The 24,809-nt window shown below is 41.6% G+C and overlaps 1 protein-coding gene across 2 annotated transcripts in view; it reads left to right on the top strand.

The window, feature by feature from the left end:
• Positions 1 to 15: 15 nt before the first annotated feature.
• Positions 16 to 24,809, top strand: part of Pds5a (PDS5 cohesin associated factor A) — a 99,823-nt gene continuing 75,029 nt past the window's right edge. For both annotated transcript variants that reach the window (XM_028765198.1, XM_028765197.1), the window contains exons 1-2: positions 16 to 354; positions 1,177 to 1,351. In XM_028765198.1, the coding sequence (XP_028621031.1) occupies positions 1,217 to 1,351 (135 nt within the window). In that variant the 5' untranslated portion in view covers positions 16 to 354; positions 1,177 to 1,216. The remainder of the gene's footprint in view (positions 355 to 1,176; positions 1,352 to 24,809) is intronic.

Below are 24,809 nucleotides of genomic sequence, written 5' to 3'. Positions count from 1 at the left end.
GGCGAGAGGGCGTCTGGTGCGGGTGGGCGCGAGGTGCGGGCGGGCGCGGGGGACGCGCGGGGCGTGCACCCGCGCGCGGGCTCTCGGAGGAGCCGCGGCCGAGGCTGCGCTTCCTCAGCCCGACGGAGAGCGGCAGTGTCGCCCCGGCCGGCGCACGCTCGGCCCGCTTCTCCCCCCGCGGCGGCTGCTCCTCGGCACCGCCAGCCCCAGCGCCGCTCCGGGGCGGGCGGGCGGCGGCGGCGGCGGGACCGACGGAGCCGCTTTGTGTGCAGCCCGACGAGGGGCGGCGGCGGCGGCGCAACCACCTGACAGAGGCCCGGCGCTCGCTGCACCGTCCGCCCGCATGAGGAGGAGGTAAAGCGGCGGCCGGGCTCGCGCCCTCGGCGGCGGCGAGGGAGGGACGGAAGGGGAGACCGCAGGGGAGGGCGCGCGCTGAGGCCCGGCGGGGTTGCCCGGAGCGGCGGCTCAGGCCTCGGCGGTGCCGAGTAGCGCCGAGCGACCGAGGGGGTTGAGACGCCGCCGGGCTCGGATGCTGAAGTTACGGAACAAAATGTGAAGTGCGGAGCCAGGTCCTCCGCTTCCTGGCGAGGGGCTCGGGCCGCGGGCGGCTAGTGGGGGTGGCGGGCTGGCCGGGGAGGGGCGGCCGCGCGGCGGGGACGCCGGGGGCCAGAGCCTCGGCACGGCCACGGCGTTCTGCTCCCGGTCGCCGGCGCCGCGCGTGGGTCCTCTTGGGTACCTAGTTTTGCGGCCTAAGCTGAACCCTCTAGGCCTCGAGTCTCCTTTCCCGGAGGTGACCGGCCAGGCGGAGACCCGGCCGCTTCTCCTGAGTCGAGCTGGGGCCGTTGGGTCGTCGCCGGTCCCCCGAGGCCACCAAACTTCCTACCTAGGTGCTCAGGGGTACATTTCATTGTGAAAAGAAGGGCTAGGAAACTCCGGGAGCTGCCCGGCGCCTCTCGCGGCCGGGGCTGCTGCAGCCGAGAACCCCGTGGCACCGGGGCTGACTCAGGTAGAGGTGGCGGACACCTAGCCGGGTCCGAACCCCAGGGAAGGAGCGAGTGGTGGGGTCCCCGGCCTCTTGGGGAAGAAAGGGCCCTTTCCAGATTAGAGATTTTTGAAATGAAAAAGAGGTTACAAAGTCGCCTCTTTCCCGCTGAACTTTGATTTTCTGACCGATAGAGGCCGGTAGAGGACTGTGAAAGAAAAGTTATCCCCCAGGATGGACTTCACGCAGCCGAAGCCTGCCACTGCCCTCTGTGGCGTCGTGAGTGCGGACGGGAAGATCGCTTACCCTCCGGGAGTAAAAGAGATCACCGACAAGATCACCACCGACGAAATGATCAAACGTCTGAAGGTAAGGGTCTGGGGTCGATGGTCTACGCTCGGGATGGCTTTTGTGACTCATGTGGTTTCACTGCACTACTCAACCTGGCCTTTGGAATTTTTAGTACTAAGTTTTTAAAGGTATCTTAACTGCCCCGGAAAAGTATTGTTCTAACTTGGAGATAGCTTTGGATACGTTCTGAAAGGACATAAGTAGCATGGGAAATTTAAAGAGTGTGATCGTTTTCTGTTTTGTTTATTACGCATAAGGACGCATGTTTAGTTGCTTCCCTTGTGGTTATTTTATTTAATGAACATTGTTTAAGCAGCTCATACCCTTAAATGTAGACAGTAATGTAACGTGAAAGTTCGTCAACTCCAAAAAAGACTGATTTGGGCACAAGCAACCATATTTTCTCCCTTAGATTCTCATAATTTTCTAACGTCTGGAAGTTTATCTATATATTGGGCTAAGCTTCATACAGTGTACAGATTTTTCAGAATTTGAGCTTAAAGAGAAATGATTTTAGTACCTGTACCTAAGAAATTTGAGGACTGGATTGGTATTTTTGTGAGGTTTATTTTTCTTGGTGTAAGCGTGGTCCTTAACATCAGTGTTGTCTGTTTTAATTTTGCATTGTCAGTTATGAACTCTCCTTTTCAGCTACTGAAGGAGGGCAGTGTTTGTAATGGAATCAGTTTCTAGCAGTAAATTGTCACTTTGGACAACTTTGATTCTCCAGGGGGTGTTGTAAGCAGTCTCAGAGTCATTTTGGTTGTCACAGTTGGGGCTTGGGTGGAAAAGGGGGACAAGACAGTGAGTCCTGTGAGGAAGCTGACGGTAGTCTAGGTGGAAGGGCTTAAACTATTGAAGTAGGGCGTTGACAGTGGGAGAGATGAGTTGTTTGAGAGGATTTGTAACCCAGCTGCTCTTGAAGTTAACCATCTTCTCGACTCCACTTCCCAAAACACCAGAGTTAACCATATCCTGCTGATAACAGTGGTTCTCAACCTGTGGGTCCAGACCCCCTTCCCAGAGATCAACTATCTGATATCCTGCATATTAGGTATTAACATCACAGTTCATAACAGTAGCAAAATTACAGCTTTGAAGTAGCAATGGATTTTTTTTTTTTTTTTTTGAGGTCACCACAACATGAGGAAGCAATAGGAAGGTTGAGAACCATTGTGCTAAAAGATGCACATAAAGGTTAAGTCAGACATGGTGGAAGATTAGGGAAGAAACATTGATGACAACGTGTCTGCCTAATTGTAACTTTATAAAGTGTATTTTTAGGGCCCGATCTTAGAATTGAGCATAGTGCCTAGTAAGTGTTATGTTTAAAGTCTTCCTGTGTTTTAGTTTCCATTTTGTTGCCTTCTTGAAAGACCCAGTTTCTTTAATTAAAAGACATCTTTTCGGTTTTCTTTCTATTTCTTTTTCCAGGGGTGGAGGTGGGGACGTGCAGGCAGTGCTCTGTCATTGAGCTATAACTCAGTCTAAAGCAGATAAATCTTCTGTTTGTAAGTCAGGGTCTGGCCTAAAACTTCCTCTGTAGACAAGGCTGGTCTCAACTTTCTCTGCCTTTGAAGTGTTGGGAGTACAGACATGTGTCACCAAGCTCAACTAAAGCCTTTTTTTTTCCTTAAAAATATGTGAGACTGTTGTGTGTTTGTGCTTGTACATGCATGTTTATGTGTAGGTATGTAGGCACTGTAGCTGGTCTTTGCTACTTTGTGGGTTCTTTTTTCCACCCTTTATTCCCCCAGTTTCCCCCCATGGGGTGAGAAGAGATAGAGGTCCCTGAATCTAATTTCTAATTGTTTCTTTGAGAACGACTACTAACAAAGTGCAACCAACCCCTCCAAAGGATCCACAATCACTGAACCCGTCTCTCAGGGTTCTAGCATTTATAGACCCAGAAATTTCCCAGAATTCCAAATGTACAGACACAAAAACTATCTGCAAGTGGCAAAACCATGCCTCTTCTCATTAGTCATCAGCCCCATATCCTCACAACTGGGATTAAAATGAAAACACATTCTTCTCTTTTTTTTTTTGGTGACAGGGTATAGCTCTGGCTGTCCTGGAACTCACTCTGTAGACCAGGCTGGCCTCGAACTCAGAAATCTGCCTGCCTCTGCCTCCCAAGTGCTGGGATTAAAGGCGTGTGCCACCACCGCCCGGCAAAGGGAGAACATATTCTTATAATATTTCTTTGATTTTTTTTTTGAAAAGCAAACTTCCAGAATTCTCATACAAGGCACTTCTGTGTATGTTCTTGGAGGCCAGAGGACAGTCTTGGGTATTGTCTACCTCCTTTGAGACAAGGTTTCTAATTGGTCTAGAGTTCACCTATTAAGTTGGGCTGGCTTTCCAGTGAGGGTCCAGAATCCTCCTGCTGAGGTTACAGTTGTCCAACCACATGGTGCTGGGAAGTGGAGCTCAGACTCAGATCCTCACACTTTGGAGGCAAACACTTGCCTCTTAGCTGTTTCCCCAGCTCCCTGAAGTGAATCTTGCTACTTAAAGAATATTAGTGTTTCCTAAGACTATACTGTGTATTTTGAGTAAGATTCCAAACTAAGAAAAATAAAACTGCTCAATAAAATTAGCATTGCATGTCTCTGTGTGTGTTTTGTCTTGTGTATCCCCCACCCCAGGTGTTGTTTTGGAGGGAGGGTAGTCTTCTGTGTAGCTCTGGCTGTCTTGAAACTTATTATGTAGTCCAGACTGGCTTCCTCTGCCTTCTGAGTGCTGGGATTAAAGGCATATACTCAGTTGAGACAGAGTCTTACTGTTTAACTCAGGCTAGTCTTGAACTCACAGCGCTTTTTCTTCAGCTACCAGATTTGGGGGTGCTGGAATTATAGGTGTGTGCTACCAAACTTAACAATCATTTAGTTTTGATCAAATGTTTAAATTAAGAATATTGAAATAGCCGGGAGGTGGTGGCGCACGCCTTTAATCCCAGCACTTGGGAGGCAGAGGCAGGTGGATTTCTGAGTTTGAGGCTAGCCTGGTCTACAGAGTGAGTTCCCGAACAGCAAAAGCTAAACCCCCCCTCCCAAAAAAAAAAAAAAAAAAAAAAAAAAAAAAGAATATTGAAATAAACCAGGTGGTGGTGGTTAACGCCTTAAATCCCAGCACCAGAGGCAGAGACAGGCGGATCTCTACGGGTCTACGTTGGCTGAGTTCTAAAGCTACACGGAGAAACGTTGTTTCAAAAAACCAAAATAAAAAATAAAAAAAATAAAAATAAAAAATTGAAATAGCCAGACATGGTAGTCACATTTAATTCCAACACTTCAGAAGAGACAGGAGGATCTCTGTGAGTTTGAGGCCAGTCTGGTCTACATAGGGTGTTTTTAGCCAGTTAGGAATACACAGTGAGACCCTGTCTCCAAAAATTATAGAATATTGAAACCTTGAATTCTGAGGTTTTAAAAATTTTAAAATAGGAAGATTTAAACGGGGCCAGCTAGATCCATTAGGTAAGCGTACTGAATCTGAAAACTTGCGTTGGATCCTCATGGAAGGAGGAGAGAATGGCTTCCCACAGTCGTCTCTGAGACCTCCACACGCAAGCCATGCACAGTCTCTCTCACACACATGCTCTAAGTAAAATGCGATAAAAAATAAATAAAAACAGATAGGAACTTATGGCTTTATATATTTTCCACTTACAGATGTATCGAATATTAGAATTACTCTAAACTGTGAAAGTCAAGGTCAACACTGGGCTCACTATTCATCTATGTAATGTATTCTTTTGTAAGTTAAAGTTGACATTTTTGTCAATTTTAATTTTGTGCTTTTTTAATTTTTTTATTATTTTTAAGACACAAGCTTGCTATGAACCCCAGGCTGCCCTCAGATTTGGTCTTTCTGTCTCATCTTTACAAGCTAAGTGCTAGAATTACAAGTATGATGTGCACCACCACACTGAGCTCGCTTGAGCGCGCGCGCGCGCTCTGTCTCTCTCTCTCTCTCTCTCTCTCTCACAGACAAAGGTCACATAGCTTAGCTTGGCCTTGATCTTCCTACCTCCACGTCTGAAAATGCTTTGATTAGAAGTGTATACCGTTATGCCTGAGGATTGAATCTCGGATTTGATGCATGCTAGACTGGTACCTTACCAACTGACCCGACTCCTCAGCCAGTCTTCCCCTTCACATTGTCTACTTTTGAGAGAGGATATCATGTAGGTATGAGCAGGCTAACCTCAACATTCTGATCCTCTTATAACCTAGGGATCACAGTCACATACTACTACATGGACTTGACTCCATAATTATAAAACAGTTTGTGTGTAGGTTGGCATGTGACATGTTGTGTATATGGAGGTCAGAGAACGATTTTAAATAGTTCTTTCGGGGCTGGAGAGATGGCTCAGTGGTTAAGAGCACTGACTGCTCTGCCACAGGTCCTGAGTTCAATTCCCAGCAACCACATGGTGGCTCAGAACCATCAGTAATGTGATTCGATGCACTCTTCTAGTGTGTGTCTGAAGATAGCTGCAGTGTGTACTCATATAAATAAAAAATAAATAAATTAAAAAAAAAAAGTTAAATAGTTCTTTCTTTTTTACCACTTGGATGCTGGGGATTCAATTGATTGCCAGACTTGGTTGCATTTTGTTGCTTAAACGCCTTTACTTACTATTGGCTCCATAAAGAAATTCTGAGACCTCTTAACTAACAGATGACAAAAATTAGGTCCATAGTACTTAAATGACCAAGTAGCATTCATCAGAATCAGCTAAAAGCCGACCAGTGGCAGATCCAGGGCACTGGTATTGTATTTGTTTTGGTTCTGATGTAGCTTGCTTCTAAGGCATCTTTACTACATATAACTAAAGATTGGTGATGAAAACGTATTACATTTATAGGTTTTTGTGTGGTAGTGCATGTCTACAGCACATGTGTTGGAGAGGCAGGAGGACAATTTTGTACAGTTGGTTCTCTCCTACCTTTGTTCTTGGGATCAAACTCAGGTTTGTTAGGTTGTTAGGTTTGGATGTTGCCTTTAGTCTCTGAGCCATATCAACAGCTCATGAGTCTTGATTTGAGATGGGGAGAAAGAGGGTGGACAGGTAGGCTGATTGATATAGTACAAAGCTGGCCCCAAGCTTGCTGTGTAGCTGAGGGTGACTTTGAACTTGTCATTCTCCTGCCTCTACCTTCCAAGCTCTGCCATTACACTCCTCTTTGCTGGGTTTATGCAATGTACCTAGAATATCCCAATGCTGGCATAGTAAAAAACAACAAAACAACTTTTGAGACATGGGTCTACATAGCCATAGGTCTTTCTACATGGACTAGGCTGGCCTCAAACTCAGAAAGGTTTGCCTGCCTCTGAAGTGCTGAATTGAAATTGTACACCATAGTGGCTGGTCATAGTAAAATTCTAATTTTTGTTTCTGGAAAACACTTTATATATTTTTTAAGGTTGGTTACAGTTGCTTTGGTCCCCTGAATATGCCAGGATCATTTCTGCTTTAATAGATAGCTCCCATTATATAGCCGCCATCCGTCCTTTTTCTATAGGGCTCATTTCTTACTACGGGAAGTGTCTTAGGTTTCGTATTAGGTAGTTTTAACTCCTCCAGCTCATACACCCAAAGTTTTGATATTATGCTGGTCCATTTGTTTCTTTGATCTGTCCTCTGTGAAAACTTTACAAATACAGGCACTAGATCAGATTAGTTCACTTTTGGTTCTTACAGTATACTTTTTCATCATAATACCTGGTACATAGATACACAACAAATATTTGTTAAATGATTAGATACTTTCATGGTTAAGTATTTAAAATTTCTCTTACTCTTAACCTACATATAAAAAAAAAGTATGTGAGTGTGCTTACTTGCAAACGTTAGAGAATACTCTTGGGAATCAGTTATCTCCTACCTTGTTTATGCTAACTAAGCTAGGTGGCCTGCAACTTGTAGATAATTTTTCTCTCTCCTGTTTTACATTAAGAATACTGAAAATATGTTGGTTTTGGAGGAAATTTAAAATGTTATTTTTTCCCACTCTACCCTAATTCTAATATAGGATTATAAACATTTGTAATTTCTTTCTTTCTTTCTTTTTTTTTTGGTTTTTCGAGACAGGGTTTCTCTGTGTAGCCCTGGCTGTCCTGGAACTCACTCTGTAGACCAGGCTAGCCTCAAACTCAGAAATCCGCCTACCTCTGCCTCCCAAGTGCTAGGATTAAAGGCATTCACCACCACCGCCCGGCTTGTAATTTCTCTTTATCTATTTGAATTTTGGTCATTTCTCTCTCTTTTGAAGGGGACAGTTTGATTTGTTTTTTGAGACAGGGTTTCTCTGTGTGTCCCTGGACTCACTCTGTAGAACAGACTGGCCTCAAACTCACAGAGATCCACTGTCTCTGCCTCCCAAGTGCTGGAATTTAGAAGGCATGCGCCACCATTGCCCAGTCTTTCATATTTGTTTTAAATCTTTATTTTTGTCTATGTACTGGATTTGAGCTCAGAGAGTCGATGATGCTTGGCTAGTGTTCCAGCACTGAGCTACAGCCTCAGCTCTGACGTAATCTCTTATTTTTAGGTATAGTTATGTGTATGAGTCTTTTGCTTGCATGTATGTCTGTGTGTATGTGTGTGCTTTGTGTTCTCATAGGTCAGAAGAAGGCAGGCACTTGTATCCCCTGGAACTGGGGTTACAGGTATTTATGAACTGCTGTGTTGGTGCTGGGAATTGAACACTGCTGTGTCAATCCTCTGAAAGAGCACCCAGTGTTCTTAACTGCTGACCCATCTCTCCAGCCAACCATAACTTTTTTAATGCATTCATGCAGGGTATCTTTAAGTTCTACAATCTGGTTCTCTTATTTCCTCCTGCTTAGACTTAGTTAAGTGTTATGGTAAGTACACTATTTGGACAGAGCTGTGTCCATGGAGAAACATATGTCATTTGCCCTTTTAATTATGCTGCTTAATACTCGTTCACATTTGGTCGGTTCTCCATTGTGAAGAAAGTTGTTAGAACAACAAGCAGTGCTTTAGGAGATAATTTATTAGAATAGCTTGTTTTCCAGCAGTCCTACTTTGCATTTCTGTTGCTGTGTTAAATGACTGACCCAAAGCAACTAGGGGAGGAGAGGATTTGTTTGGACTATAGGTTACAGTTCATCTCGGGAAGCTAAGGCACGAGCTAAGCAGAGACTAAGGAGGCATTAACTTGGCTTATGGAGTTCTCTATGGCTTGCTCAGTTTTCGTCTATAACCCAGGACTACCTGTCTAGGAGTGGCACTGCCCATAGAGGGCTGGACCCCTTTAAATCATTAACAAAAAACATACCCCCAACTTTCCTGAGCTTGAGGTGGGCAAATATCTTCAAGGTCAGCCCACTCTGGCCAACCAGAGCTACACAGTGAGACCCTGTCTCAAAAAACAAACAAAAAGCAAGAGCAGAGAAAATGCCCCATAGACACGCCCACACGCCAATCTGATGAAGGCAATTCCTCAGTTGAGGCTTTTTCTTCTTGCGTGTTTCTAATTTGTGTCCAGTTGACAAAAATTTGCAATTAACCATCTTTAGAAACAAATGTCAAACTCTGTTTTCTGAGTTGAAGTTCAGACTGTCTAAAATGGTATCCTTTTTCATACTAGTGTCTTGCTGTGTAGCCTTAATTGGTCCTGGGATTTGTACTAATTCTCCTGCCTCTTAGATTTCATGAACCACTGTCCAGACAAAGAATCTCCCCTCTCCAAACTGAGGTCTGAACTAAGGCAAGTGCTCTGTTAACCGCTGGGCTGCTTTTCCCAGTAACAGCTTCTTCTCTGTCCTGTTGGTCACAGCTCCTTGAGGGGAGCAGAGTGAGAGGCCTGGGTGGCACCACGGTAGTTCCAGCCATGCCTTACGAGGTTGCACAGGTGAAGGGAGGCTCGTGGCTGAAGGCCTTGTTGTATAAGCCCACTGTGCCTCCCATCATCTCCAGCAGGACGGTGTGTCTCAGAGGTGGGTCTTCACTTCTGGTTTCTTCATGGCTAGCACCTCCTTGGCCTTGCACAAGCTACTGGGCAGTGAGTGCAGTGCCCGCTGCAGGTCTTGGTTCAGGTGCCACCTCTGGCAGGTGCTATACAAACAGCTCCTCATAGGACATACCTAGCAGCTGGTTCAGGTCCATATCATAGTATGCGAACTTTTGGAAGTTCTGCTTCTTTTACTCCGCTTCCACCATCTTGCTATGTGCTCAGAAAAGAATGCATCACCTGCAGTTGTCTTTCTAGGAGTAGGCCTTTTTTTACTTTTTCTTGTATAAGGGGTTATTTATCTTACAGTCCTGGCCCAGATTTTGGTAGCTCTTTTATTCTGGTGGCCCTATTTCCAGTTTTAGTAGAAGTTGGTGTTTATAAATCAAAATCTAGGCATTGTGTTTGCCCCATAGGATATAATTCCTTCAAGTTCTCTGAATATACAAAGCTAGGAAATAAACTTAAGTTTATTTGATCAGTAAATCAGATGCTTGTTTTGATACCTCCAGTTGAAACTCATATAAAGTTCTTTCTAAGGTGTCTCCATTGTATATTTAGGTGTTTTTTTTCTTTTCTTTTTTATGGGGTAGGCCTCTTTTTTAGTAACATTGATAAATTTATTCATACTATTTTATTTAAGCACAAAGTAAATTCATATCTTTATCAGTACCATTTATAAGGTTTCTTTCTTTTGTTAAAAGTTGAGGTGCAGCCGGGCAGTGGTGGCGCACACCTTTAATCCCAGCACTTGGGAGGCAGAGGCAGGCGGATTTCTGAGTTCGAGGCCAGCCTGGTCTACAGAGTGAGTTCCAGGACAGCCAGGGCTACACAGAGAAACCCTGTCTCGAAAAACCAAAAAAAAAAAAAAAAAAAGTTGAGGTGCTACTTGAAACTGTAACTTTAGCTGTTTTCTGGTGCATGCATATGTCCACAGTTAGACTATGTCTTGAAAATATTTGTAAATATCCTTAAAGACAGTGGTAAAAATTTGGCAATAAAAGAATGAAATTGCTTTTAGATCCTTGTAGAATAATTATACCATTTTGTTTATTCAGTTTTATCACTTCTTTAACTGCAATTTATGAACTTTTGGGGCTTTTTTTATTTTTTTGTGACAGGGTTTCTCTGTGTAGCCCTGGCTACTCTTGGAACTCACTCTGTAGACCAGGCTGGCCTTGAACTTAGAAACCCGCCTGCCTCTGCCGCCCAAGTGCTGGGATTAAAGGTGTGCACCACCACTGCCCGGTGACTTTTTGCTTTTTTAAGACAGGTTTTTTTTTTTTTTATATATTTTTGCCCTGGCTGTTCTGGAACTCACTCTGTAGAGTAAGCTAGCCTTGAACTCAGAGATTTACCCACCTCCCGAGTGCTAAGATTAAAGTCATGGGCCACCATGCCTGGTTTATGGTTTACATTTTAAATAGACTACATTTTTAGAGTAGTTTTAGGTTCACAGCAAAATTAACTGAAAGGTAGAGTTCCCAGCCAACCCCCTAATCACAGTCTACCTTAGTGGCTGGGATACCATTGTCTAAATTAGCACACTGTTATTACTGAAGTTCATATTCCTATTTTTGCTTTATTTTTTCTTGATTTCTAAATATTTACTCATGTGTTTACTCCTTTAAAATAGTTGTTACATTTATTTCTTGTGTGTGTGTGTATATATATGTTTGTGTCTGTGTGTGTGTATGCGCGTGTATGCACGTATGCGCGTATGTGCGTACACATGCCACAGCAAATGTGTGGAGGTCAGAAGATATCTTATGGGAGTTTGCTCTCTTTTTCTACTGTGTGGGTTCTAGCAATTGAACTCAGATGGCCATGCTTGGCAGCAAAGGCACTTACCCACAGAGCCAATTTTCACTAGCGTTTTATTTGATTTTTAAATTTAATTATTAGAGACTGTTTGGTCATGCAGCTCTAGGCTAGCTCTAACTTTAGGCTTTCTTATGTTCTTATCTCAATGCTAGGATTACAGTTCAGACTCATCATGCCTACCTTCCTGTGTATTTCTCTTTTCTAAAAAATTTGAGACAGTCTCATGCTGCCCAGGCTGGCCTCCAACTAATTTATGTGTCTAGGGGTGAACTTGAACTTGATCCTCCTGTTTCTGTTTCCACCTTCCAAGTGCTAGGATCACAGGTATGTACTGCTGCTATTCACTACTTTTTTGTGTGTATGTTTGTCTCTGCTGGATTTTGTTTTGTTTGTTTTTGTCATTTTAACACAGACTAGAGTTCTGGAAAGAGAAACCTAATTTGAGAAAATGTCTCCATCAGATTGTATATAGGCAGGTTTGTAAGTATTTTCTTGACTCATGAATGATGTGGGAGGACCTAGCCATCTGGGGATGATTCCGCCTTTGGGCAGGTAGTCTTGATATCGGAAAGCAGGCTGAGCAATCCATGGCAAGCAAGCCAGTAGGCTCCTCTGTGGTCTGTTTCAGCTTCTGCTTCCAGGCTCCCACCTTGAGTTCCTGCCCTGACTTCCTTGATGGTGGACTGTAAGCTAGCTGTAAGACCATATTAACTCTTTCACGGCCACAATGCTTTTCATCATATGCTTACCATAGCCATAGAAACCTGCAGCTGCTAGTGCTGTGTGATGGATTGTGTGTGTGTGTGTGTGTGTGTGTGTGTGTGTGTGTATGACCGTGTGTCACACACATATCTGTATATGGAGACCAGAAGATAGTATTAGGTGTCCTCTGTTACTCTATATTCCCTCCCTCCCTCCCTCTCTTCTCTCCTTATCTCCCTTGTGTTCTTTTTTTGTTTGGTTGGTTTTTTGAGACAGGGTTTCTCTGTGTAGCCCTGGCTGTCCTGGAACTCACTCTGTATACCAGGCTAGCCTCAAACTCAGAAATCCGCCTGCCTCAGCCTCCCAAGTGCTGGGATTAAAGGTGTGCGCCACCACTGCCTGGCTCTCCCTTGTTTTCTTTGTCCTTTTTTCTCTCCCCCTCCTCTCTCCTCCTCTTGACATGCTTTCTCTTTGGACCTGGAGTTTACCAACAGAAAGATTTCCTGATTACCCAGGCACACTGTTCTTACCTCTGTGGTTACAGGTGTAGACTGCATGCCCCCCAGTTTTAATATTTTTTTTTTTAAAGTCTATCTTTATGTAGACCAAGCTGGCCTTGAACTCAATGATCCTTTTGCCTTTGGGTGTTTCACCTCACTTGGCTCCAACCAGTCTTTGTTCTTTTTAGTTCAAGATTTATTTTTGTTTATGTGTATATGTGTCTGTCTGAGAGTATGCCATGTGTATGTGAACCTTCCTAAAGGCCAGAAGAGAGAGTTGGATCCTCTGCAGCTGGAGTTGTAGGTTGTTAGGAGCTGTCTGACATGGATGCTGGAAGCCAATCTTGTATCCTGGAAGAACAGCAAGCATCAAGTTCTCTTAAGTCCTCTCTCTACCTCCCACCACCCTGTTGTGTTTGTTTTCAATATGGATGCTAAGGATCTGAGTTGGAGTCTTTACACTCACACAGCAGTTACCTTACTCATCGAGCCATCTTACGGCTGTTTCCATTCTATTTCTTTGGGTTGTTTTGTTGTTTGTTTGGTTTCTTTCTTTTTTGTTTTTGAGACAGGGTTTCTCTGTGTAGCCCTCAAGTACTGGAACTCACTCTGTAGACCAGACTGGCTTGGAACTGAGAGATGCGCCACCACACAGCTTTGGTTCTATTTCTTAACATGGTAAATCCTGAACACTATACACTTAAATATTGTTTGTACTTTTTCTTTAAACCTAATTAAGTGGAGTTTATCACCTAAGTTTAAAAATTACATTTATTTATTGTTCTTGTAAGTGTATGAGTGCACATGTGCCATGGCGCACATGTGGATGTCAAGAGGACAACTTGAAGGAATCAGTTCTCTCTACCCAATAGCAGACCAGGGATTGAGCTCAGATGCTCAGGCCTGACAGCAAGTACTTTTACCTACTGAATCATCTCGCCAGCCCTAAATTAGCCTCTTAATATTTTTAGTTTTTGCTTATGTGGCCAAAGTGAGCATTTAAATACTCATTTTAAATGGATATTAGAGGACTTTTGTTTTTAAAAGTTTGTATATATATTTGTTTTTTGTTTTTTTTTTTTTTCAAGACATGGTTTCTCTGTGTAGCCCTGACTGTTTTGGAACTCACTCTATAGACCAGGCTGGCCTTGAACTCAGATCTGCCTACCTCTGCCTCCCAAGTGCTGGGACTAAAGGCATGTATAACCACTGCCAGGCTGAGATTTTAAAACTTTTATTTATGTGTGTGAGTGTTTAGCCTGGATGTAAATATGTATACCATAGGTGTGCCTAGTGCCCACAGAACCCAGAAGGGGCATCACATCTGGACTACAGTTACTGATGGCTTGAGTGACCATACGTGCTCTGGGAACCAAACCCAGGTCAGCAAGTGTTCCTAACTGTTGAGGTACATCTCTAGTCTTCCTTCCAAAAAGGATTTTTTTTTTTTTTTTGGTTTTTCGAGACAGGGTTTCTCTGTGTACCCTGGCTGTCCTGGAACTCACTCTGTAGACCAGGCTGGCCACGAACTCAGAAAGTTCTGCCTCTGCCTCCCAAGTGCTGGGATTAAAGGCGTGTGCCACCACCGCCCAGCTATAAAGTATATTTCTAGCATTCACAATTATTTTCTTTGTATCAGGATCACCTTACTTAGCTGGGCAGTGGTTTATATATATAAAGTATATATATATTTTATAACTCTATATACTTTTTGATATAATATATCTTTGTTAATTGTCATTTTATTTTTCTAAATGATGCTGTTTAAAATATATTACTATCATTAATTTTATTATTATTTTTTAAATGATTATGTAGCCCAGAGTCCCCTGAAACTCACAATTATTAATTTTATTATTTTACTGATGATTTAAAACGTGTAATTTAACAAAGGTAGTCTTCACATATTTACTTGTAAAGTCAGACATTCTAGGTTTCCAAATTTTTTCATGACATCCTGTTCCTTCTCATTTGAACTGATGGCTACAAGTACAGCACTTTAGCATTTAAAAGTTGTTAAGTAGAAGTGGCATTTCTCAGACATTTTACTAAAGAGAACTTTACTTTTTTGGTTTTGTTTATTTGACATAGGGTCTGATGCTGTAGTGCAGACTGGCTTTAAATTAAGCAATCCTCCTGCCTTAGCCTACTAATTATATGATTAGTGTTGAGATTAAAAGTGAGAGCCCTAGGCCATTCTTTGTTTCATCTTTTCTAAAGCAAGAGGGTCAATAAAGACTGATTGGCACATGATAATCCAAAACTGATAATTCTTTTCATTTGTGTTTTTTTTTTTTTTTTTTCCAAGATGTATTTCTCTGTGTAGTAGCCCTGGCTGTCCTGGAGCTTGCTCTGTAGAGCAGTCTGGCCTCAAGTTTACAGAGGTTCACCTGGATATGCCTCCCAAGTGCTGGATTAAAGGGATGCACCATCACACCCAGCTAATAATTTTTATTTACATATTAGATGTGATACCAGTTGTGCTTCTGAGTCATCAAAAATGAAACCTTTATATGAGTTTTACTTTTTGATTCATTTGCAGACTGGAAATACTTAATGTTATTTAACAGAATATTTAGGATTGCAGATTACTCAAATGAGAGCAGTTACATCCAAATGTGGTAGGATATGTCTGTAATTCCAGCACTCAGGAAGCAGAAACCGAGGAAGCTTGGCTTTAAGGCTAACCTGGGCTACACATAGCAAAAACAGACAAGGAGAGGAAGGAGACCTTTGTTCTCTGGTTGTTTCCAAGATTTTCTTCCTTGTGATTAGTTTGTTTGGGATACTCAGTTATTGTATCTATAGTTTATCTTTGATTATTATTATTTGTGAGCGTGCGTACGTGAGCATGGTTTCCCTATGTATGACTGTCCTGGGATTTGCTATGTAGACCAAGCAGCTTTGAACTCAGTCCTGCCTCTCTGCCTCTGAAGTGCTGGGATCAAAGTGCTTTTTGTTGTTTTTGAGAAATATTCAATGTTTAACTCTTCAAATGTTTATTCCTTATTTTCTTCCCCTTCTCTAATTTCTTAATGTTGTCTGACAGTTTGCTATCAATTCCATTTCTCTGTTCAAATTACCCTTGTTAATGTTTGTTGTTTTAATTCATTGTTCATTTTGTTTTTTGTGTGTTTGTATTTATGTGCACATGACACCAGGGATGATGAATTCCTGTATGCACACAGGAGTGGAGGCCAGAGGGCACTGCTATGTATCTTCCTCTTCTGATCTCCAGTTTATTTCTTGGGTCTCTCACTGGATTTGGGGCTTACCTTTTTGGTTTTACTGGCTGGATGCCAAACTCTTGATGCTTGTCTCTACCAGTTTCCCCACCTTTTCTTCCTGGGATTTTAGGTATAAGTCACCACATCCCAGCTTTTACATGGGCACTGGGAATCTGAATTTAGGTCCTGATGTCTGTACAGTAAGCGCTTTGCCAACTGAGCCGTCTTTCTAGGTCTTGTCCTCCTGGAACGGCTGGCCTCTTACTTACTCAGACCCCATAGCCTTTGCATCCTGAGTGCTGACGTGACAGACAGACCTGGCTTCACCGATGAGATTCTTTTGTCTGTTTCTTTACAATTTTACGTATTTATTAAATGTGTTTAGGTGTGTTGTCTGCATGTGTCTGTACTTGATGTCTGTGCCTACAAGAGGGTATTGGGTACCCTGGAACTGGACTAATAGATAGTTGTGTGCCCCTGTGTGTTTGTAGGGGGCCAACCCCAGATTCTATGGAAGAGCTCCAAGTGTTCTTCTTCACTGAGTCATCTCTCTGGCCCCTATGAGCTTTTAGTACTGTGTATTATACATTAGGTATTGAGTTTCAGTTCACATCAGGGTACTCTTAGAAACTGAGAGTAAACAGATGTTTACAGGTTATTTCCCAGTGTAATAACATCGAATCAAGTGCATTTTTTATTTTATAGTGTATTAAAATTAAAAACAACATATCTCACTTGACTCTATACTACTTAGGATTTGAGAAACACGTCTAGACCGTCTAATTTCCAGGTTCAGATGTCCTCTTGCTCTTCTTTCATAGCTAACTGCTTTTCTTACAGTAGTTGGGATCATTTAACTGAGCCCTCACTGTGAAATCCTCCTCAGTGCTTCATCTGCCTGAGGAGTTCAAAGTGGTTGGGTGACAATCTCAATTACAGAGTGTAGAATTAATGCTGTATTCTAAGGTGATTGGATACATTCTTCTCCTGAAAACCCAAACCATAAGTTAGCTGACTAAATGTTATAGTGGAAGCAAAAAAAATTGACTATAGCAAAAAAAAAATATCTATATACACTATGATCTTAAGTATAATAGTGAAAGGGGGGCCACTGATTTCTACTTTTAGTTTTTAGACCTGAGTTCACTGATAGAAGTAGCAGTTTGTCACTAATCCAGAGCATATATTACAGTTTAAAAATAGAACCTTACTGTTTCACGGGTGAGCTCACATACCTGACTGTAACCGTGAGCCATTCCGAGCTGGACTATCTCACTGACGTTGACTGTAGTTGCAAAGTTCATGGGGTGCTAAGACCTAGAGATCCTCACCAGTTAAATTCAAATATTTAGACATTCTTTTTTAGTTTGGTTTTCTAGGGCTGTTTGTTTGTTTGTTTGTTTGTTTGATTTTTAAGAGTCTTGCCTAGGGCTTGACTTGACCTGCAAATACTGAACTTGATGGGTATGCCTATCATGCCCTGCAATTAACTAATTAATTAAAAAAATTTTCAAGATTTTTTTTTGTGTAGCCCTGGCTATCCTGGAATTCACTTTGTAGACCAGACTGGCCTCGGACCTAGGGATCCACGTCCTATGCCTCTCTTGTGCTGGATTAAAGACTTGCACCGCCACTGGCTGGCCAAATTTTAAGTACTTGTTAAAAAGACACTTGTAAATAATTTACTTAGATAGATTGATTCTATTTCTTGTTAGTTTTCCTGTATAGGATAAAACTGAAGTAGTTGGTTATTATTCTTTTTTTTTTTTTTGGTTTTTCGAGACAGGGTTTCTCTGTGTAGCCCTGGCTGTCCTGGAACTCACTCTGTAGACCAGGCTGGCCTCAAACTCAGAAATCCACCTGTCTCTGCCTCCCAAGTGCTGGGATTAAAGGTGTGCGCCACCACCACCCGGCTATTCTTTTTTTTAAAGAATTATTTATTTTATGTATATGAATATGCTATAGCTGTCTTCAGACACATCAGAAAATGACATTGAACTCCATTATAGATGGTTATGAGCTAACATGTGATTAGTGGGAATTGAATTCGGGACCTCTTGGAGAGCAGTCAGTGCTCTTAACCACTGAGCCATTTCTCTAGCCCCTGGTTATTATTCTTAAAAACTGTTCACATTTGGATTTTGAGAATTTTTTGAGACAGGGTCTCTTATAGCCCAGGCTAATTTTGTACATTCTGTACAGTCAAGGATGACCTTAAACTCATGATCCTCCTGCCTCTACCTCCCAATTGTTGAGATTATAAGCTTGCACCATTTTACTTAGTTTTTCTCACTTAAAATTCTATTTATCGATCGATTGATTGATTGATTGGTTGGTTGGTTGACTGTGTATGTGTGCCCGTGGAGACACATTGTCTCTCCTTTTACCATGTGGGTTTTAGGAATTGAGTTCATATCTAGGTTTGGAAGCAAGCACCTTTACCCACTTAGCCATCATGACGATCCCCTTTGTTTCTGTTTGTTTTTGTTTTTTGAGACTTTCTATATGGCACTGGCTGTCCTGGAACTCTGTAGACTAGGCGGACCTCAAACTCACTGCCTCTGCTCCCAGCTCTTCATTTTTTTAAACCTAGTTATTGTGGTATGCATTTTGTACATAATGTTATCAGAAGTGTTAACTAACACAGATTTTTGTTTTCTTTCTTTATTTTTTTTGAGATAGGCTTCACGTAACACTATCAGATCTCAAACTTGGATATAGTTGAGGATGACCTTGAGCTCCTGATCCTCCTGCCTGAACTGTTTGGATTACGTATAAGTGCTGTGCCTGGCAGCACTGTGCTTCCAGAGAATAATTTGCACAGTGATAAGTTGCTAGTTTTCTTGTCCTTACCTCTGCTGCCGGTTATTATAATATTGTAAAACACATCCCAGCTCAATAGGTATTAAACTAGTAGCCTTAGAATTGATGAAATACGGGAATTTTTGTCTGTTGTTAGTAGAACTGACACTTATTCTATTATGTCTAAGCACAAATTTTATGTTTCTGTCTTTATTTTACAGTCACAGAGAATATCATATTTAATTTAGGTCATTTGTTCTTTAAAAGGCAGAACTGAATTGATACTGGTATCTTGAGTAAACCCAAAATATAACATGTCTTTCTATTGCTGTAAGTAAGAGGTTAGTTTTGGAGATTGGGGCAACATGAGAATCTGCGTATTGCACAGTGCCCTGCTTGGCATGCCGTATCGACCGAGCAGTAGAAACTATCCAGGCTGATGCCTCATGGCATTCAGGGTGGTGATCTAGGATAACGTTAAAGCATGATTGAAATGGCTGTTTAGTTTCATGTTGTTAGGGAGTCGGTAAGGTAAGAGTGACAACACAATTTGATTGGAGATTTCGAGTTCATATTAAAGATAAATAGATTCAGTAAGGACAAAAAAAAAATAGAAGAGTTCATAGGTAGTTTTAAAAGGAAATTGTGCAGTTGAGGATGCTGGAGGTAAAACATTTTTGAAATGAGAGTTCTAGGTGCTACCAAGGTTTTATAAGATGAAGAACACTGATGAGACAAATTAATGAAAACTGCTTTCAATAATTAAGCTAAGACTAAAAGTATGAATTTGATCTTTCTGGAGCATATTGAGGCACATAGTCATTCTGTGAAGAGTTATGAAAGCCAAAGATTAATTGGGTCTTTGATCTCTAATTAATTGCAAGTCTGAATTCTTAGTTGGGACATCTGGATTTAGAAATTTACTGAGGATTTGTATCTATTCCTGGATTTAATATTTTTCAGCAATATAAGATGTAGATAAAAATTTCTTTTCTGGAGTTTACGTCCTATAGAGAAGAATTTTATTCAGTTTCTCTGTCCTGCATAGAGCAGAGATTCAATGGCTTCTGCATCTTTACTTCCAAGTGCTGGAATTATCATCACAGCCTGTAACTTTAATTTTTTTCAAAACTTTTTTTTTTTTTTTTTTTCCGAGACAGGGTTTCTCTGTGTAACCCTGGCTGTCCTGGAACTCACTCTGTAGACCAGGCTCAAAACTTATTTTTAATGATGGTTCTTAAATGCTTTAACCTCCCTTCTAGCCCATCATCCACCAGAGATAGTGGAAAAGAAAGGATATGGGGGAAGTGGACCTGTTTAGAAAGGTTCTTTGGAGCAAATCCTGTTTATGTTGTCAGGAAATGAGCAGTTCAGTTCATAGGTCAGCAGTGGCAACTGGATTCACTTGCAAACACTTTATGAATACACCAGCAGTCCAGTTCGGTAGAATTGGGTTAGTAAGCACCAGTCAGCAGCAGTGGCATGACCTAGCAGGAACAGCCGGGCCTCAACTGAATTGGCATGAGTCAGCAGGAGGAACCAGGGCCAACAGAAGTCCTCCACTGTGTCTCTCTCAGTAAAGCGCTACAGCTAGCTCTACAAGCAACCCAGTCTGTTCTCACAGTCCGTTGAGTCTTATTTATACTTTCTCCAAACGTCACATGCCCTCTACCAGTCTTGCCTCGCCACATGTCTTGTGTATCTGAGTCTGCCTTAGCAAAACTCCACATGAGTCTGTCTCAGCTGATGTCACCCTGCCAAATCAGCCTGAGTCCTCAGAAGCGGCAAGAAACTGCAGCATACTACCAGAAGGTTTTTGGTGTGTTTCTCGATATGGAGTCCTGACAAATGCAACTCAACTACGAAATGTAAGGTGGACCAATATATACTGGTCCAGAACTCAGTAAGTAGACTAGGCTGACCTCTAACTCATTGCACAAGAGATTCTCTCTACAGAGATCTTCCTGTCTCTGCCCCTGGTGTACTGGGGTTAAAGGCATGTACAGCTAAGCCTAGCAAAAGATATTTTTTCTTCAGTGTATACTTTTGGCACCATTGTCAAAAGTCAAGAAATAGGTCACTGTAAGTGGACTGGTGTATGTTTGGTTCCTCTGTTCTGTACCTTTGGTTATCATATCTATTTTGTGTCAATGACCTGCTTTTAGTTTGTTTGTGGTTTTGAAGCATAATTTAAAATCAAGGGTTGTAATATATCCACAATTTTTCTTTTTTTCTTAGACTTGCTTTGGCTGTTTGGTTTCATATGAATTTTAGGATTGATTGTTCTATTTCTGTAAAATCAGTCATTGGAGTTTTGGCATTGCATTGAATATGTAGATTACTTTTGAGTAACATGACTGTTTCATGGCATTAATTCTGCTGATTCCTAAGTATGAAAAGCCTTTCAGTCTTGCAGTGTTTTCTCAAATGTTTTCCTTCAGAGTTTTATAGTTTTTATTGTTGAAGTCTTTCATTTTTTTCATCAGATTTTTTTTTTTTGTAGGATTTGTAGATTTATTTTTTATTTATTTATTTATTTTTGCAGTTTTTAAGGTAGGTGTTCATGGATGGTAAGGATAACTTGTGGGAGTCTTTTTCTCCCTCTTTCCACATTGATCCCAGAGATCAAACTCGTGTCTCCAGCTTTGCAGCTCATGCTTTTACGTGCTAATCCGTCTTAATGCCTCCTACTTTTTAGGTGTTTTTTTCTTTCAAATATATTTTAAAAATTTTATGTGCTTGAGTGTTTTGTCTACTATGTATATGGCACCACTTGTGTGCTTGATGTCCCCTGAGGTCAGACAAGGGCTTTACACCCCATGGAATTGGATTTAAAGATGCTTGTGAGCTACCACTTGGGTGTTGGGAACCAAATCTATAAGAGCAACAAGTGCTCATAATTACTGTGCTGTCTCTTCAGTTCCTGCATTTTTTCCCCCTTGAACAGGGTCTTGTAGTGCAAACTGATCTAGCTAGGAGTGACCTGCTAGTCCTTCTATCTTTACCTCCCAAGTGCTGGGATTAAAGGTGTGTAGCACTACACCTAGCTTTTTTTTTTTTTTTTTTTAATCTGCTACTTTGCTAAAAGTAGTTAACACACTTTTTTCTAGTTTACTTTCAGTACTTTGATAAACACCATTGACCAAAAAGCAACTTGGGGAACAAAGGAGTTATTTGTCTCATATATCCTGATCACAATTCATCACTGAGGAAAGTCGGGGTATAACTCAAGCACAAGTTGAGGCTGAAAAATCACAGAGGAATGCTGCTTACTGGTTTGCTTCCCCAGTTGGCTCAGCTGCCTAGAAATGAGCACAGTGGGCTGGGCCCTACTACACTAATAAACACCTGAGAAAATATCCCATAGGCTAAACTAATGGAGAAAATTCTTCAGTCACATTTCTCTCTTCCCAGGTGACTTTTGGTCAGTGTTGACTTGACTAAAAAAAGGAAGAAAAAGAATCAGTACAGTGCCTGTGCACTTTTTGGGGCTATATTAACTTTAGAAATTTCTTTTACCACTTCTTGTTCCAACAAGCTGTAGGCTTATGGGCTGGTCAGGTTCTCATGAGGTCTACTAGCTTGTTCATGGGTAGGAGTGGGGATAGGTGGAGTCGGGCTGAGAGATGTCCTCTGAGTACATATGAGCCTTGGAAGCAGACAGCTTTGAGTATACACAGGGGCAGATCTGAGGAAACCACTCAGTCTGCTAGGCTAGTGCTTTCAGACCTTGTGTAGCTGTAAGCTGTCCTACTAAGGGAGAAAGCTACAGAAATGCAGTGATCCAGATTCACCAGGTTTGGGCTTAAGGTCTCAGTCCTGCCTTGCAGTACACTGTACTTGGTAGTGAGGTAGTGCCAGATGCTGGACAGTATTTTGGTGCTTTTTCATTCCAAGGGCAGGATCCCCAATAATCTAAGCTCCATAGCCTGAGCTCTCTGCTGTTCCAACTTCTCAGTAGACACATAGCCAACCCTTTCCCTCTCCATATCTGCCTCTGTGGTTTTTCTTCATCTATACATTGTGGCCTGATGTCCTTAGGCTCCCTGACTTGTTTCTAGATTTCTAGAATAGGCTCAGTTCTCAAAACCAAACTAAAACAAACACAGGAGGTCTCCTTTCAGGATGCTGCTGAGCCGGCACATCCTGAGCTTATAGGGGCAGCAGTAAGTTGATTTCTTGTCCCGTGCTAGTCTGTCATTGCAGGTGGAATCACTGTCAATATATATAGCCCTGCACTGGATTTAACACTTCTGAGAAGCGTGGGTCTCTCTGGTAGTTAAGATTAAGTTTGTCATTACAGAGCTGCAAGTCTTAGCTTTTGGTTTTGTCTTCAGCCCCTCACTCTGGGTTGGTAGACAGAGTGGAGGAGGAGTTTACAGACCGCCTCCTGCATTTCTTAGGTTGCCTGTCTGGTCTCCATGCCTGTTGGCTGTCTTGTCACTTCCATGTTGATTCCAGTCTAGTCTTCAGAACATAGTTTCTCATTTTTTTCCGTTGATTGTTCTCTCTCACAGAATCCCATAAAGGTAACATCTTCACCCTCATATTTATTGAGTATGATTATTTTTGGTTTTATCAATAAGTTTTAGATTTTATGAAATACTTTTTCTGCATTTTTGCATGATTTTGTTTTATATTGTAATAATATATATTATGTTGCTTGATGTTCAGATATTAAACCAACCTTGCATTCCTGATATAAATCCTACTTGGTCATAGTAAATAATTTTATATATACTTCTGTTCTGGTTTGCTTTCTATTGCTGTGGTAAACTCCATGACCAAAACCAGCTTGGGGAGAACAGGTTTATTTGGCTTACATGTCCATCATTGAGGGAAGCCAAGACAGTAAGTAGTAACTCAAGTAGGGCAGGAGCCTGAAGCAGAGACCATAGAACAGTGCTGCTTGCTGTCTTGCTCTTCATGGTTCACTCAGGATCTCAGGATGTAGCTCTGGTTGTCCTGGAACTTACTATGTAGGCCCGGCTGCCTTGGAACTCAGAACTGTCTCTACCTCCCAAGTACAGGGACCAAAGGCATGCACCAGGCTCTCAGCTTTCTATGCTTAGGACTTCTTGTCCTGAGGACTTCCTTACAGTGGGCTAGACCTTCCCAAATCAATCATCATTCAAGAAAATGCCTCCACAGATTAGCCCTACAGGCCAATTCTAGCTTGTATCAAGGTGACAAAAAACTAACCAGTGGCCTGGCAGTGGTGGCTTATGCCTTTAATTTCAGCACTCAGAAGGCAGTTTCTGAGTTTGAGGCCTGCCTGATCTATGAAGTGAGTTGAGTTCTAAGACAGCTAGGGCTATACAGAGAAACCCTGTCTTGAAGGAAAACAAACAAAAAAACAAAGCTCAACTAACAGAGTTGCTGAATTTGCTTTGTCAGTATTTTGTTGAAGTTTCTTGTATTTATATTTATAAGAGATACTAATTTTCTTGTGATATTCTTATCTTGTTTAAATCAGATTAATTTCTCAAATTGATCTGGAACTGTTTTTTACTTTTTTGGCAGAATTAGTGCTCTTTAACCATTCAGTAAGTAATATTTAACAATAATGAATGCTGGGGTTTTATTTTTATTTTTTTCATTACTATCTGTTCACATTCTCTGTTTCTCTTGTTAATTTCAGTAGTTTTTGACTTCTAGGAATTTATTCATTTCATCTGTTATGTAACTTGTTGGTATTTTATAATTTGTTTTATTTTTGTACAATCAGAAATATATTTCATTTGAATCTGAATTTGGTCATCTTGGTTGATTTAGCTAGAGTTGTTAATTTTGTTGAGCTACTTAGTTCAAGAACTGGTTACTTAGTTTCCTTTTCACTAGCTGCTAGTGAACTTGATGCCTGGTGTTGGAAAGCTTCGCTTCTGTTTCCTGGCCGCTGTCCTTTCTTCCCTCACAGTCTCCTTTTCATCTTGTCTCTAGGGAATTTCCCTGTCTAGGTTTTCCTTGGACTCTCACGGTTTTACAGCATGATGAATTCCATCCTTTTTTTTTTTCAGAGTTATACATACTTGTTTACTAGAATCTTAATTTTTTTCTATCCTCTCATTCTTAATCCATTAACAACAAAATAAATTAAGAGAAAGAAACCAACCAATGTTTCATGTACAAGCAAAAAGACTTTAAATAATGATCACTCATTTTACAAATAGAACAAATGATAGACCATTGTCAAGGACAGTTGACTCTCAGAAAGCTAGCAGATTCCCAGCACTTGGGAGACAGGGGCAAGAGGAAAGAGGAGATCTTGGAGTTTGAGGTCAGCATGAGCTATACATAGTGAGTTCCAGACCAGCCAGGGCTTTATAGTGAGATCTTGTCACAAAAAAGAAAAGGAGGTTAGGGGTTGGGAGGAAACTGAGCAAGCCAGTAAGCAGCATCCTTTCTTATTCTTGCATTAGTTTCTGTC

This window comes from Grammomys surdaster, unplaced genomic scaffold (genome assembly GCF_004785775.1).
Source record: "Grammomys surdaster isolate TR1022 unplaced genomic scaffold, NIH_TR_1.0 150, whole genome shotgun sequence".
Taxonomy (NCBI): Eukaryota; Metazoa; Chordata; class Mammalia; order Rodentia; family Muridae; genus Grammomys; species Grammomys surdaster.
This window is presented reverse-complemented; position numbering and strand designations above follow the sequence as displayed.